At 52.1% G+C, this 15,919-nt stretch overlaps 1 protein-coding gene across 1 annotated transcript; it reads right to left on the minus strand.

Annotated features, from left to right (window-relative positions):
• Nucleotides 1-2,694: 2,694 nt before the first annotated feature.
• Nucleotides 2,695-15,349, minus strand: GDF10 (growth differentiation factor 10). The gene is made up of 3 exons (XM_017658447.3): nucleotides 14,533-15,349; nucleotides 5,416-6,341; nucleotides 2,695-3,511 (listed from the first exon to the last, which is right to left on the minus strand). Exons 1-3 carry the CDS (start codon nucleotides 14,846-14,848, stop codon nucleotides 3,320-3,322), a joined length of 1,434 nt encoding a protein of 477 aa, XP_017513936.2. The 5' UTR covers nucleotides 14,849-15,349; the 3' UTR covers nucleotides 2,695-3,319.
• Between the last annotated feature and the right edge of the window lie 570 nt (nucleotides 15,350-15,919).

Genomic DNA, 15,919 nt, shown 5'->3' on the forward strand with positions numbered 1-15,919 from the left:
CCCACCCCCACTCCAGACTTTTGGGGGCTCCTCCAGCATGTCCCTGTCTCCACCCTGACCATATAAGCAGCACTAGTTATAGGCTACAGTTCTGATGACATTTTATGAGTGATTTAGACTTATAGAACACCTATTGGGATGTCTCAGGAAAAGATACCTGGTAGTACCTGGACTCAGTTTCCCCACTTTTCGAGTAAAGGGTTGAATCAAAAGTTTTCCAAAGTTTTCTCCCAGCTTTAAGATTTCTAAATCTCAGCTATACTGTTTATATTTGTCACATGAGTTAGCCTATGAGGCCCTACCCTTTCAGAGGATGTATAACTTCAGGAATAGGGCTTAGTAGCAGGCCACCACGCTGCCTCCCCAAGACTGACATGGATACAGTTGAGTGGCTTCAGGGACCTAAGCACATCTACAGTGTGTTCTGGAACCTGTTACTTTTATGACAATGTGATGTTGACTTTCTGGTTTTAAGAGGAAAAAGGTTGTTTCATATACACATTTCTTTTCAAACCTTGCTTTACTGTGAGGCCACTCAGTGCCACTGGGACAACCCTGATAGGCTGGTAGTGGGGGTCACTGGCCAGGAAGCTGGGGGGCAGCACCAGCCACACAGGCCTTGAATCAGGCAGCCTTGGGTGTCAAAGCTGAAATTGCCCATGGTCTTGGTAAGCCATTGGTGGCCATACAATAGCCATTCTGAGCTTGCTTTTCTGAGCACCAATTGGGTAGTAAGTTGCAAGATTGCTGTGAGGCTAAACATCATGCAGTATGTTCTAGAAAAGTAAGGGATCACTGATGACACCAGTTCCTTCCACTACAACCTGAAGCCACCACAACTGGGCACTTTCCACCCCATTATAAGCAGGGAGCCACTGCCCTTTGCTGAACACAGGGGTGATCCTCCCAGCCTCCTCCCCCACCTCCAAAATCCAGAAATAAAGGCTCAGAGTTGTCAGCTTTGGGATGGCCTAGAAGATCTCCCAGAAACTTTACATGCCAGAAAGAATAAGACAGAATTATTATGGGAATCCTATCTTTATCAAGAAATTGAAGAGGAGCAGTTTGATGAGAAAAAAATGGGATGGAAAGGAAAAATTAGGATTCTAATATTGAGAAAAAGGCACTTGGAGCCTTATCAAGCCCCAATAAGGGTTTAACATGGCAAACCAAGCACGAAGTTTGCAGACCAGTTGCAGACATCCCAACAATCCAGTGAATGGGTCCTTTAGTCCCAGCACAGTTCCTGCAGGAATAAGGCAGCATGTGTGTTAAGGACCACCCTGTCCCTGCCTCTCCTGTCTCTGCCCAGAGGCAGGGCCATGTGCCCAGGGCAGCTGTTCACACACGTGTCCCAGGACATTTGGAACACCTCTGAGGAGATACTGCCCAGATACTCCTGGGCTCCCCTCCCCAAGCCCCCAGTGCCTCAGAACCCCTTGCTTACCTGTCCTGGGCTCTTCCTCCCATGTTGGTGCTTTGCACCCAGTAACTGCCACTGTAGCCTTCCTCAGAGGCTGCCTGGGCTTGTGGAGACATGACTGCCTGTGCAGAGGGCCAGCATGCTGTGAGTTTCCATCTCCCTGGGGCCAGCCTGCAGAGAGAGTCTGAACACCAGCTCCTTGCCTCACAGCCAGACAAACCTGAGGTGTAATTAATCTCCAGAGCTCCCCACAGGATCTGGGATCTGCGATGCTTGGCTTCCTGCTTTCCTGTCCTGTTTTATCCCCTCCTTACCTGCTTCTCCTGCGACTACTTCCTCATATGTCCCTTGCCCAGGAACCCTGGTCTCAGGAGCCCAACCCACAACAGACTCCATGGGCTTCTTTTCTCCTAAGTTCCTTTTTGGAGGATTGCTCGTGGCTTCTCAATCCTCTCCAACTAAGACTGGAGACCATGTCACCTCTTGGGTCTCAGCCAAGGGACTATTACTTATCTGTCCCCAATTGGACCCAGATTCTCCTTAGGAAATGCTGTCAGTTAGCTTTAGGCACTATAGCTGTAAGGTAATGTCAGCTCAAGGATAAGAGAGCCATTCAGGGGAGGCTATTTTGGGACAGGGCTGCTGATGAGGAAGCAGGGTGGCCATTCTCCAAACATGCACAGGGAGATGCAGACATTCCAGTCTTTCAGGAGCCTCTAGACCTCAAGAAAAACCCCTCACTGCTTCTGTTGAGTCTTTTGCTGGAACTACCCCATGTAAAATATCTCTGACCAGGCAATCATAGATATTAAAATGTCTCAGACGTCTCCTAATCACTGATCCCCTCTGAGGCTAAGGATGCAAGGAAGCTCAAGGCCACCATGCCTGCTTGGGTCCATGTCTTGGGTGGGAACCTGCAGGGAAAAATGGGTGGGTAGGACCCTGGAAGGCACAGGAGTGCCTGATGTGTGGAGGTGGCCTAGGGTGGCCTCGGGTCCCAAAGGAGGCTGTGTCCCCAGCAGCCACCCAGATATCGTATTTATAGATGGGGATTCATTGATATTTTGGAATGGATGACAATCAGTTTTTCAAGATACCACAGTACCTTTAATTTATTAGCTTCCCATAAGAACATATAACATACACAATCTACAATATAGAAAGTATAATTTACAAAAATATAAAAATCTTGGTTATTTTTTAGTATTCCAACATATGACTGTATGTGTTATTTCAATAAGCATGTTTAAACAATGCACACTTAACCAGCATGATTACCTCTGTGGGGAATGGTGTCAACTCCCTCCTTTTTCTTTTAAAATAAAATACATATTAAAGAAAAGAAACCAAACTTGGTTACATGTGCATAGTATATGCATAAAAACTTTTTTTGCTTGAGTTTGAAAGACAACAGCCACTTATACAATTATTTAGTTCCTGGTTCCCAGTATCAATGTGGCTCAGAGTGTTTAAACTGATCATTTGAACAGAGGTTCTTTCCATGTGAAAGGAGTGAGTACCCTCAGGCTTACAGTCTTCTTCCCAAGTTATGAGATGATCATGAAAAGCCATCATTTTAGACATGTTCGGTTTTCAGTCCTTCTGAGCAGATGGGATGGATGGTGGGTGAGCAGTCTTCAAGCCAGGGCCAATTCCCAGATTCTTTTTGGGGATGCAGACTGTCATTTTGGGAACTAAGTCACTAGCAATACAAGACTCCAGAATGATGCCCCAGGGGACAGATCTCTCTGGGACCCAACAAGGTTGCCTATAAGCTCTGCCCTATGTTTGCAGCTGCACCCCAAATCAAGCCCTTGCTCCAAAAGTTTCCAAGGATGCTGCCCTCCTGGGCATAGGGTGAGGCGGAGGTGTCCACCCATCCTGGAGACACTGGTCTTACCGGCAGGCACAGGTCTCCACAGACATGTTGGGGTACACTTTCAGAACCACATTCCGGTTCTCATCCAGGAAGAGAACTCCCAGAGAGTTCATCTTGTCTGGAACACAGCAGGGTTCTGGGATGCCTGGGACTATGCCCACAGCCCTGACGATGCTCTGGATGGTGGCGTGGTTGGAAGGACGGACAATCTGCAAGGAGGGGAGGAGGCATGGTTACCTCAGTGCTCTGCCCTCCCACCCACCACGTTGTCGGCACAGCCTTGCCTGAGGCCATGGAAAAGGCATCAGCCTAGCAGAAAAGGTGAGGTCCCAGGGCTGGTTACATACTTCCTTCAAAGTTAGCTATAGACTGAGTCTCAGGAAGGTTTGCTTCAGGCCTTCCTGCCCCTTGGGCCTCCCAGAGGACAGTCACATCCCTTACATGGTACTGGCCACTTGGGGGCACCTGTGCATCACCCACATGGGAGAAGTCCCTGGAACTGGGCAGGAACTGTCCAGCAGGAAAGCCAAGGGTGATGCCCACCTGGTTTGGCTTGGCCTGCGGCCACAGCTGCCCATATTTCACAGTCTGAATACAGACATGCTTCCTGTGTGAGCACATTCTTAGCACTGGAGGGGAGGCCTGTGTGTGGGTGCAATCAGCAGGATGAGGCCGGACACTGACATCTCCCCAGCCGGTCTGACTCCTGGTGTCAGGTGCTGCTCCCCTGATCAGCCCATTTTGTCATTGTGTCAGTTTTATGGGGTGGGGATTACCTTAATTTTACTGGTGAAGAAACTGAGGCTTACAACGACTTAGTAACTTGACCAAAGTCCCTCAGTTAGAAAGTAGCTGGGTTTGGAAACCACATTTGCTGGGGCCACCAGGCGTCTCTTCCCCTCCCCAGGCAGCCTCTCATATCCATTAGTTTGTAAGCACCTACAAGATGAACAGGATTAAGCCACACACGTATCAACTCACCGCTGACCAAAAAGAGTTTTATGTACCGTGCTACAGCGCACTGCTGAGAAGAGCGCCTTGTGTGGGGAGGTTGGCAGGACAGTGAGGCAGGGACACCTGATTTGCAAGTTCAGGCCGGTGTGAGGGAAGGTGGCAAGGCAGCCAGCCAGGCTGATAAGGTAAGTGCTGGGTCAGCCAGCTGGAGCCTGCTGAGTACTCATCCCACATCTGTGTCTGCTTCTGCATCTGCTGCAGGCCTGTGCGAGATCCTCCCAACAGATACCCGTCTCTCTGTCAGGCACCTCCCTTCCTCTCTCTTGCACATGCATGGCTTTGAGGAGAAGCCCCTTAATTCCCAAACAGGTTAATGCTGCCCCACGTCTGGGTCTGGGATTTCCCAGCTGGCTGATTTATTTACGTTCAAATTGGATTTGTGCATGACTTCCTTACTTGGAGGGGAAGGCTTGACCTGGAACTCAGCAGAGGAGCAAGCAGGAGAAAAGTATATGCTCTGAGCTGAGGGCCGACATAAGCTGGCAGCCAGCCCACCACAGCTCAGGCCATGAGATGGATGGACAGAGCCATTACTCAGCCTGGAGCAATGGTAAGAATCTGAAAACCCAGGCCAGCACAATGGATAAAAGCCAGACACTGTGTCTCGCACATGCGTGCACCATGATAGTTAGTTGTCCCGTGGGTCCCTGCCCCTGAGTTGGAGTGGGGCTGGAGTCCACACTGGGAAGCCACTGAGGCCAACTCTGTGCTGGGCACAGACACCAGTACCCTGAGATCCAGGCCAGGAACAGAAACAAGAGCCTTGGTGAGGAGGGGGTTTCAGAGACCAGTTCTGTCTACAGGGGGCAGTGTTGACTCAACTTCTGTAGGCTGTTGCTATGTGGGAACACACCTAAGGAGGTGGATTCTCCTGCTTTTCAAAAGAAGTGTTCTAATTTGAAATTCATATTCAACCAAGTTAACACTTCAAAAGCACAGACAAACCACATCCGTCTGTGGGCTGTAGTCACCCAGCAGGCTGCTGCTACTTCAGGACCTCAGCATGCCTATTCCCTGCCTTGAAGAGGTGGGAGGTGTTACTATCCCTATTTTACAGACAGGAAACAGAGGGTAGCAGCCGTGCTGCTCAGTCACCTACCTTGGGCATGGGGAACTCGCAGGCTCCCGCGCAGTAGTAGGCATCAAAGGATTTGGGCAAGATGATCCATTCGTTCCACCCGACGTCTGCGAAGTCCACCTTCAGGTACCTCCGAGAGCAGACCCTTGGCTCGTCCCACTGCTTCCTCCGGGCTTTCTGCATTGTCTTCTCATCAAAGTCTAGCATCTGTGAGGCGACCATAAACACATCCTGGCCCTTCTTCCTGCGGTCTTTGCGCCCTGCCCGGGGCTTCAGGGCTCGGAAGGGGCTAGGCCACATTTCGTGCTTATGGTAGTGCTGGGCAGGGGGGGCATGTGCTGGCCTCTCATCCAGCCCTGGCAGCTCGTTGTCCTGGAGGGGCCCAGTGGCCTGCGTGGCCCGGCGCACACGGGGGTCTGCAGAGCTGTTGGGGGCTGCCCCAGGCTCTGGGTCTCCAGCCTGAAAGGGGTCATATCTCTGCAGTGTCACTGCCACACTATTGGGTTCTGAGATGGCCAGGTCGTTGGCATAGATGAGGATGTAGGGTGCGTGGGGGCTGGGCCTGGGCATCCCTGGGGCCTTCTCTCCAGAATCCAGCTGGGTGGAGAGGAGCAGCTCACCATCCCGGCGGGCTGCCTTGATGATAGGGGAGATGTCTTTGGCCTGCCACAGGCCCCGTGGTGGGGGTGCCAGCGCCATGGTCCCGCGGAGCAGCCCCTGGGTGGCTGTGTTCTGCGAGAGGCTTCGGAAGAGCAGGTGCTGGCGTGAAGGAGGGTCCAGGGGCAGCAGGCGGCAGGACCCATTCTTGGCCTGCTGCTTGCACGGTGCCTCCCACGCTCTGGGCCACCAAGGCTCGGAGTAGAAGTGGAATGTGGCTGTGAGGATCATTTCTGAGTCCTGCATGGAAGTCAGGTTGAAGAAATACACAATCTTCTGGTCGACCACTTCTACAAGGGAAGGACAGACCACAGCCTATTAGGGTCTTGCCTGCATAGACCCCCTTGCTCACAGGATCCCCCACCCAGGCTGGGATGGAGGAAGAACTCCCATTTACGGAGCATCTCCAGGTCAGTCAGACCTTCCTCATCTCTGTAATTCCCATGGCAAAATGGTGAGGGCACCCTTTGTTATCCTCAAAGGAAGTGAGGTCGGAGGTTGGGGATTGTCAATATCCCAAAAAAGAGAAGGTAGCAGAGAGGGTAGATGCTCAGGCCTGCTAGGCCTTCATGCATCTGTTTCCTCTCCCTGCACTCCAGTGCCACTCAACGAACCAATGGGCCAATGTCACCGATATGTCATTCAGGAGATGAGGGGGAATCAGGTGCTCAGGATGGCTCAGGTTGGGTCCCAGCTGTGCTGCCAGCCACCCCTCCTATGTTTGAACAGCCTTCCATTCTACAGATATTACATGCAGTCATCCTTCTGAATGCAGCGAGTGAAGCAGAACGCCTCGTACTCTCTTCCTGCATTCAAGTGCCTTCTGAGGGAAACTGGGCTTAAGAGCACCACCATTTGGGCATTTGCTCTTGTTTAGCCTGGGGGCTTTTAAGCTTGTTTTTCAAAAAAGAACAGTATCAGGGTTGCATAAGGTCTTTAATAGAATCTCCCAAGTCCAGCTTGCTCTCTGAAGGCCCAAACAATGGTAAGGATTGGGATGGCTCAAGCATCACATCTGCAGCATGTGTTCTGGCCCCAGCATCCCTGCCCTGTCAACCGGCCCTTCCTTTCCACTTGGTCCTACCAGGTAGCTAGGTCACAGGGCAGAGCATTCTCATCAGCAGCCCAGGACACTGCCTTGAGCCCTGGCAGCATGAATTCTCTGAATGGAATTCTAGCATTTGGATAGGAAGGGGTTGTTGTTCCCAAGGCCTCCTTGCTGTGTTGCTGACTAACAGGGGACCAGAGCTGCCCCTCCCACTGCTCTGTCCCCTGCTGCTGGGCATGTGTCTGCTGGGCAGAGCTGTGAGAGGGGCAGTGCGCCCAAGGGTGGGAGTGAGTATATGTGTGGGGATGCTGGGCTCTCCAAAGGACATGTGGTCAGGACCACAGCTTCCCTGACACCTGTACTCACAGGATCAGCTGGGATTTTTTTAAACCAAAATATTCAGTTTAAGATTATTTGTTTCCATTGGGAAAGAGGCATAATTCTACTGGGAATTGTCAGATATTCTTAAGGGACTTTGAGAAAGGAAGGAAGGGAAAAGTACCTCTATGAAGGGCCTGATCAATGCCAGTCACAGCTTAGGTGGCACTCTGAAGACCCTGATCCTCAGAAGAAACCTGCAAGAGAGGTGTGGTGGCCCCCAACAGGCTCCATACATAAGGAACAGTGCAGTCTTTATGACCACTTGAACTTGGCTTCCTCAAACACTGTAGCCTAGAGTGCCATGATCTTGAGTCCTGTGTTTCCCAAACTTCCTGATCACTGCCTTCCTCCTGTGGAGATGATGATTCAGAGGGTCTGGGGCACTGGGGCCCAGGAATTCCTATTTTACCACCATCCCGGGGGATTCTCAGTATCAGGCAAGTTTGGCAGTGGGCAGTGGCTGTGTCATCTGCGGTTGATGTGCAGATGGGGCAAAAGTTTACCAACTATACAGCCACCCACTTCCCAAGCTAGAAAAGGCCCTGGAAACCAGGCTCCTGGCCCCAGCGGGACCATACCAAGTTCATCTACCTCAGAGGTACAATAGGATGTCTGTCTCATATGACTGTTTGGAGGATTGAATAAACAGCACATGCAGTGTGCCAGGCACAAGGGAGGAGCCCCCAGGTGGCTCCTTGCTACTTTCATTTACAGGACCAAGGCTGGCAGATGGAGCAGGGTTCTTCTACATCAACACAGACACCTTCCACTCAGTGATCCAAATGCTGGAGTTGTGACCCAGTTAACAAGGCAGATCAACTGTTTTATCCAGTTCAAATCTTAACTTCATTTCTCCTAAGAGGACTTTTGCAACAAAACACTTTAGAGGCTCTAGGACAGACATCTCTGGCTCTTTACAAAGAGCTGGCCCAGGACAGCAGGATACAGGCATCCCTGGCCTAGAAACCCACCATTCTAGGTGAGGAGGAAAATTCAGACTAGGGGGACAGATATGTGGCACCCCAGCCTCTCCTCCAGTGAGGAGGCAAAGGACAAGAGGGGTCATAGTGGACAACTGTGAACACCATGGAAGACACAGCAGCTTTGGCCTGAGGTGAAGGTGGCCCAAGGAAGGCCCTGAGAAGCCTGCTCCCCATGGGGCAAGATGTCCTGTAGATGGGACTGCTTTCCTGATGGTCATTTCTACATAGGACACAGGAAGGGGATAGCAAATGCTGCCCCTCCCTGGGGATGGAGAGCCACAGAGAGATTACTCAAAGACTCACAGGGGAGGGGGCCTTGAGGTCCCATCAATCCCACTCAGGGCAGGGGTCTTTCCTGTTTGGCTTCACCGCCTGTGGCCATAGGGAGCTCGCCCCTCACTAGGCAGCCTGCTGCATTAAGACCCTCCTGCAGCTGACTGCTGAGATGGACCAACACCATCCCCAGCACGTGAAGGGTCACAGGCTGGCCCTCCTCTCTCACTGTGCTGGCATGCATGCAATGAGTGGGGCTCCAGGCTGTGGCCAAGAGTAAAGGTACTTATATGAAGCCTCCCTGCTTGATGAGGCCAGGCCTCAAAGGAGAAATCCCAAAGAGAAGTCCCTATTTCCTGTGAACTGTGCTGGGGCCTGTGGCTCATGGTCAACAAGAAAACATCCTCCCTCCCTCCCTCCCTCTTTTTCTTCACTTCCTCTTTCCTTTCTTCTCTTCCTTTCTATCTTCCCTCCCTTCCTTTCCCAATATATATTTGGGCAAATCCTACTCTGAGTTAAGTATTGGGCTGACCAGGGTCTTAGCAAAGGTGCCCTAGAGGAGCTCAGCTCAGGGATGAGTCAGACAGGTGGTTGTGGTGATGCCATCTGCACACAGCTTGACAGAGGGCTGGCCAAGTGAGGCCCCAGTGTACTGGGTACATTCACTCACAGGTCACCACCCTGCTCAGCACCCTCCATTGCCCCCCAAATAAAACTTGACCCCTTCTAGAGGCCCCACTGGATCTGGCTGGCCTTCCTCCCCAACTCCATCTGCTACCCCCACCCCCACCTCTGCCTCTGTCACCTTGGCCTTCCTGTCCTTTCAACACAAAGCTTCCCATCTCAGGCTCTGTCTGTCGCAGCTCTTCCTTCTGCCTCAGCCATCACTCGTCCTCCAGATGCCACCCCTCTCCTCCCAGTCTCTGCTCCAGGGATTCTCCAATAAAGGATACCCTTGGTGCCTGTGGCTCGAAGGGCAGCCCCATCGCTAGCTGTCCACTGCTTCATCTGCTTCATGCCCTACCTGACATTCTGATATATGTTTCTTTGTTACTGGTTCTCTTTTCTCCTGGAACACAGGAGAGTAGCACTGTGCTGGCTTTGTGTGCTGCTGCCTCCCAAGATCTTAGCACAAGGCCCAAGTGAGAGTCAGTGCTTCAAAGTAAGTGATGAATGCTGGGGAAGAACGGGTTTCACTAGATCTGTCCAATTCAGTGAACAAAATGGGGTCTGGCCCGCTGCCCTGAGGCTCAGCGAACACATCATGAAACAAGTTCAGAAAGGCTCATTCTTTGGAAAGATACAGCTAATGATGCAAATCCAACTGAGACACTGGAAGGCAGGATCTTTGGCCAGTTACACCCCCTTGAGCCTCAGTGTTGTCATCTTCAAGATAGAAATAATTTTGTTCACTAGGTATGGAACTCCAAGCTCCAAGCATACATGCACGCTTCATTCCTTATTGTCACAGCTGGGGGGTAGGGATGGGTCATTCATTCTATGGACAAAAAGATGGGGCTTTGGTGAGGGCACCTAACTTACCTAAAGTCACCCCGCTGGTAGGGGGCCAGAGGCGGGGTGTGCATCCAGGCCTGTCTGACCCCAAACCCATGTCCTTCTGCTCCCTACCTAACAGTGGTGAATTGTGATCTACCTAACAGTGAATGTAGGAAAGATCATGTGCTGTGATTTGCAAAGTGTTTTGCAAACACAAATCATTATTTGGATATTTTTGCATCCTGACTCTCCAAGAACAGACTGGCCTTATTTAGACATGCTGATCTCTGTGGGTCTTGGGAGTCTCAGACCCCTAACCAGGTCTCCTTTTTGGGTACTCATACTGCTTCCTAAGGACAGTAAGGATGGGGCTGGAGGGGATGAGGTGGCCCTAACCCAAGGGTTCCCTTAGGCACCACCCCTCAGGCCAAGAGGACCTGCTTGCTCTATGGGAACAGAACCCAAGCATCTAGGGATTTGCCCCTTCACCCACTGCTCTCTCTGGCCATCAGAGAGAGAACGCAGTGCTGAAGATGCAAACATCAACATAAACTGGAGGAACGGAGCGATGGGCCAGCAAGTGCACATGCAGTCATGGAACCTGTCTGAGCTTCATCTGTAAACTGGGCAGAATATTTGTCCATGTCACCTGAAGTTGTAAGATCATCTGTGCAGAGTTAAAGGCATGGTGCCTGGCAGCCAGCACACACTTGGAACATACTGGCTGGGTGGCATCTTGAGCTCCTGCTGCATGCAGAGCACCTTGCCTTTGCTCCTGTCCTTGTGCCCAGGGGAGGCATACCACCTGTCCTCCAGCAGGAGCCAGAAAATCCTCATTGTATCCCCTCCTGCATTCCACCAACCCCAGTTCCTACTGGCTTTGCATCCTGTTTCTCCACAACCATCCTGAACTCAGCAACCTTCTACAGTCTTCTGTCATGGCCTGATCACAACTGCCGTGACCCTAGATGACTGTCACTCCTCACAGCACACTCAGGTTTTATAAGGAAATCATCCATTATAGATGAATTGTTATTCTAGATGAAGAGTTATAGTAAGAGTCTTTAATATATATATAAAAAACCCTCCACAAATCAGTAAGACAAAGACAAGAACCCCAAAGGGGGAAGCCATTTCCACAGGAAAAACTGCAAATGACAGGCATGAAAATCAGTTCATGGTGACCAGTAATGAAAAAATAAATTGATTTCAAATGAGGATGTACCAAGTTTTACTTGCATATTAACAATATGATCCTATTAGGATATAAAAAAATACATAAGTATATGTATATTCCTCCAAAAAATTAACTATGGTTATGCCTGAGTTTGTGATTAGGGATGATTTACTGTGATTTTCTATTATTTCCAGGTAAGTATGCACTGCTTTTATAATCTCTCTGTTCTCTCTCCTCTCTCCCCACCTGCTGACTCTTTCTCCCTCCTCCTTCCTCTGCCACCCCTCCCCACTGTATGCACACTGTATATTGTCCGGCTGCCTACAGGCAAACTCACGACAATCAAGGCTCTTGATAGCCCAGCTGTGGCCCACGAGGCTGCCTCTGTCTTTTGCCTCTCTCTTCACTGAAACCAAATTCCTCAGTGGGTCTGGCAGGCAGTGGACGGTCCACTTCTACACCTGGCTAAAACAACACTTGCCTTTCAGAGTCTGTCTGGGCCTCACCTGCCCTGTGATGGCTTCGCTGGCCCCTCCCCACAAGCTCATGAATTTTTCTGGGTAGGGCCAATAGTCTGCGCATTTCTGCATCCTCTGAGCACCTTCCACCTAATGAGGTGCTTAAGAAAGACTTAAGGAACTAAAATGAACATGACTTTTGGCATTGTTGACAGATGGGTATATGTTATTACTCTCATTTTAGAGATGAAGAAATCAAGCCCAGAGAGATTAAGTAATTTATCCAATATTACATGGGTAGGTATAAAAGCTTAGATTTAAACACAGGTTATTTTGGGCAGGGGAATATCTAACCTTAATCCTTAGGGTCAGGCTCAGAAACTCTCCAGTAATGTAGATGTAATAGGGAACAAAACACACTTCAGGGAGCAATGGAAGGGAGGGAGGGACAGAGGGGTGGCTGGAGTAATAGTAGGAATTTATAAGTTATTGACACTTACATGTGCCAGGCACTGTTTTAAGCACTTGACATATCTCAGTTCATTTAATAATCCCTGTAAGGAAGGGAGCATTATTCACCCATTTTAGAAGCGAATGAAGTAAGTCATGGACAGTTTCAGTCCTTGTCCAAGTCACAAACTCACGACTTCGACTTCCTTAGTCCTGTTCACAGGCCCACACTGGGGACCTGAGCTGTACTGCCTGGGACAGGCGGGGAACATGGTTCCCGCCCAACAAGGGCTGCAGGGACTACCCTGCTGGAGCAGCAAAGGCCACTGCACAGACCAGGCTGCAATGGAATGTTCCAGTGCCACTGAAAGCTCCCCATATTTGTGCCTCATCCACAAGATGAGGGGCCCAAGCTCACACCTCCTCACATCTGGGACTCCTCAGTTCTGGGCTTAGTTCTGATGGAGATGGGGAAGGGGATAGCTGTGAGAGCCATTGGCCTGGCAGATGACAGGTGCCATCCATTGCTGCCGTGAACAGCCCCCCACCCTCTTGTCAATTTCCATATTGGTAAAATGGGTGGGCTGGATTTGAAGTACTGTCTCCAGATTCTTTTCAGGCTCCCATCCCGGGCTTCACAGTTACTCATTCACATTTGTGAAAACGGAAGAACAGTTCCATGCCTGGGGCTGCAGCAAGGCGGTGGGCTCTTCACATGTTGCAAGTGACCTTGCTGGCCTTGGTTTCCTCATCTGCAAGGCTTTGAGGACTGAGTTAATGGATGCAAGGTCAAGTTTACACCGCTAGGAACACAAACACTTTGTACTCCCAGGAGAGCACTATGCATCAACACCCAATTTGGCCAGAGCTGGGCTCAGGGCTTACACATAGTGCCTCATCTCATCTCTCCTACAACCCCACAGGGATGATGCTGACATGACCTGCCCATTTTGTAGATAAGTACACTAAAGTCCAAAGAGCTTTAGTGATTCGTCCAAGGACACATATTCATGCTAGATGATTCCTGAGCAGCTTAATTTAATAATGATGCTCCAGAAATGCCTCCCAAGAAGTGAATAAAAGATACCAGGAGGATGGAGTTAGATCTGGCTGGCCTGGAGCCTTGAAACACTGACAAGTGAGTTGGCTCAGTAGAGGATGGGGGTAAGGGATGGCTGGGGCCTATCTGCGGCAGGTGCTTCCCAAAACACCTTTATGCAAGGCTAAGTTTCCTGTGTCTGGCCTTGAGGCCACAGATGTTACTTAGAGTCAAACATCCAGTGATCAACAGGCAGCAGATCTGACCCCAGGTTATCTTGCTGCAGAGACAATGAGTAGTCTCCATGACAACCAGGATCTTCCCACAACTCCTGCCCCCAGGCTGCATCTCCTCTCTGCTCCCCTGGGGCCTACAGAGATAACCCAGCCCAGACAAGGGTATCAGCTGGTGCTGGAGTCTGGAAGTGCTTTTGAGAGCAGGGCAGGGAGGGCTCTGCTAGTGGCCTCCATCCAGCTCCATCCAAGGTGTGAGGAGAAGGGAAAGGATGGGCCCAGGTGGGGCAAGGGCCGGAGGGCAGCAGGGTGCCTCACCTGTCCAAGCCTCCGGACCCTTCCTCCTCAAGCTGCCGTAGTCTGAACACTGCGTGTCAGTGCTCAGCAGGCTTTAGTCCTGAGAATCCAAGTCTGCGCATCCAAGGCCCGTCTCAGTCAATCTACTCTGCTTCTTAGCCACTGAACCCACTCACTACCCCCATCTAGATGTTCAGACCCCCTGCCTGGGCCCAGTGCCTGGCACTTTTCTCAGGGCAGCCTTATGCCCACCAGGCCATGCCTTCTCAGTGCCCTGCTTATCTGCCCAGAGCCAACACAACTGAGCCATGACATGGATACCCCTCCCACAAACTCCCAGCCCAGTCCCATTTCCATCCTGTGCACTCCATCCCTGCATATGGGGTGCTCTGTGTGCAGAAAGTGTGACACCCTCCCAGGCTTGGCAACACCTTAGGAGCAGGACCTCTGTCACTCCGTGCCACTTCTTTGTCCCTACTGGAGGCTCAGGGCCTGGCGTGGAGTTCTGGGTGAATAGGTGATGAAAGAATGAATGAATGAGTCATTAATAGACGGAGGAAAAGTGGAGGTGTAGAGGTGAGAGGATGAACAAGTGAGAAAGGGGGAGAATGAGGAGAAGGAACCCCTGAGGTCTCCTCCACTTACCTAGTTGAGCGCGGAAGCTGCGGACCGTGTTGCCCCCTCCCGGCCGCGCGCCCCTCCGGCTGTATTTCTCATAAAGCCGGAGCATGTGCATAGTGACCATGTCTTGGGCGCCAGCGCCCGGGGCAGCGGCCACATCCTCCAAGGACCGCTGGGAGTCCTCGATCCCCGCTGGGCCGTCGGCGGCCGCGGGCTGGTTAGACCGCGCTGGTGCCGAGTAGCCGCAGCCGGCGTCCCGGAGCAGCACCAGAAGCAGCGCCAGCAGAGGCAGCAGCCGGGGACCCCGTCCTGCGCTCGTCCGAGCAGGGCTACAGGCCATGGTGGGCGGCGGCGGCGAAGGGTCGGCGCGGGGAGGGAGAGACAGAGCGCGGGCGCACCGGCGGCTGCGGACCCACCCTGCGACTGGAGGGCGCGCGGGCAGCCGGGCAACCGGGGAGCTGGGTGCTGAGACCCGCGCGGATCGCGCAGCCAAGAGCACGGTGGGTCGGCGCAACCCGAGTTCCCGGTCAGCCGTCACCGCCGTCCAGAGCCGCGTGCAGCCAAACCAAGCCCGAGTCAACGCGGTGCCTCAATCGACACGCGCCGCGAAACTTGGCAGCCCACGCCGCACCCGGCTACGCGGGTTCGAGGGGCGGGGCGGGGCGGGGCGGCCGGCGGCGCCCTCGGGGGACCAGGCTCAGCGCCCGGGACCACTCTGGGCTGCCGCCGACACAGCGGTCCCCGGCCCGGCTGCGGTGTGCGTGCGCCCGTGTATGGAGGCGCGCGCGCGCAGAGGTGTGGGCCCGAGTGTGCGCCCGGGAGTGCGGGGGGCGTGGGCGTGGGCGGGTGTCCGTGACAGCCGGGCCAGGGCTTCTGGGGCGGGGGTGTCGGGGTGGGAGGCGCTGCGCGGCCTTTGAAGGGGGGCCCTCCTGCAGGTTGCCCCAGCAAAGGCATGCCCTGACTATGGCTGCAAGATGACAGCTCCCCAGTGAGGAACCGCGAGAGGATCTGTGTGCGCCTCTGAGCTGGTGTGTGTCCAAAATGCGAGAGTAGGGGGAATACTCCCTGGGCTGCCTTTGAAAAGAGAAATCTTAACTCCAAAGCTCAACCAACCCCGAGCAGCTGGAACAAAATCCTGATTAAAATTCAGAATTAGTCGATTAACCAACCCGGTATTTGGCAACAGTGATTCCAGTTGCTGAAGAAACAAATCAAAGGTCCTTATTAATCTTTGGACATGTAGCAATCAGGACTGTCCTGAAAAAGGATGTGGTTTCAAATTGCTTTACAAAACGTTTCCAAGGATAGGAGGAATGAAAGTAGTGGCTTTCCCAAAAAGGTTTCATATGAAGTGAGGGTGTAGTGAATCCCTGGCCCACCACCCCTCCACTTAGCCCTGGCATAGGACGTT

Source organism: Manis javanica, chromosome 7, assembly GCF_040802235.1.
Source record: "Manis javanica isolate MJ-LG chromosome 7, MJ_LKY, whole genome shotgun sequence".
NCBI classification, from domain to species: Eukaryota; Metazoa; Chordata; class Mammalia; order Pholidota; family Manidae; genus Manis; species Manis javanica.

Bases quoted from the DNA above. Each gene is read 5' to 3' on its own strand.
- GDF10 (XM_017658447.3), bottom strand. From the start codon at position 14,848: ATGGCCTGTAGCCCTGCTCGGACGAGCGCAGGACGGGGTCCCCGGCTG. The intron at 6,342-14,532 runs GTAAGTGGAGGA...CTTCCCTTGTAG, and splicing joins CAGCTTCCGCGCTCAACTAG to AAGTGGTCGACCAGAAGATT. The intron at 3,512-5,415 runs GTAGGTGACTGA...CCCTCCTTGCAG, and splicing joins GCGAGTTCCCCATGCCCAAG to ATTGTCCGTCCTTCCAACCA.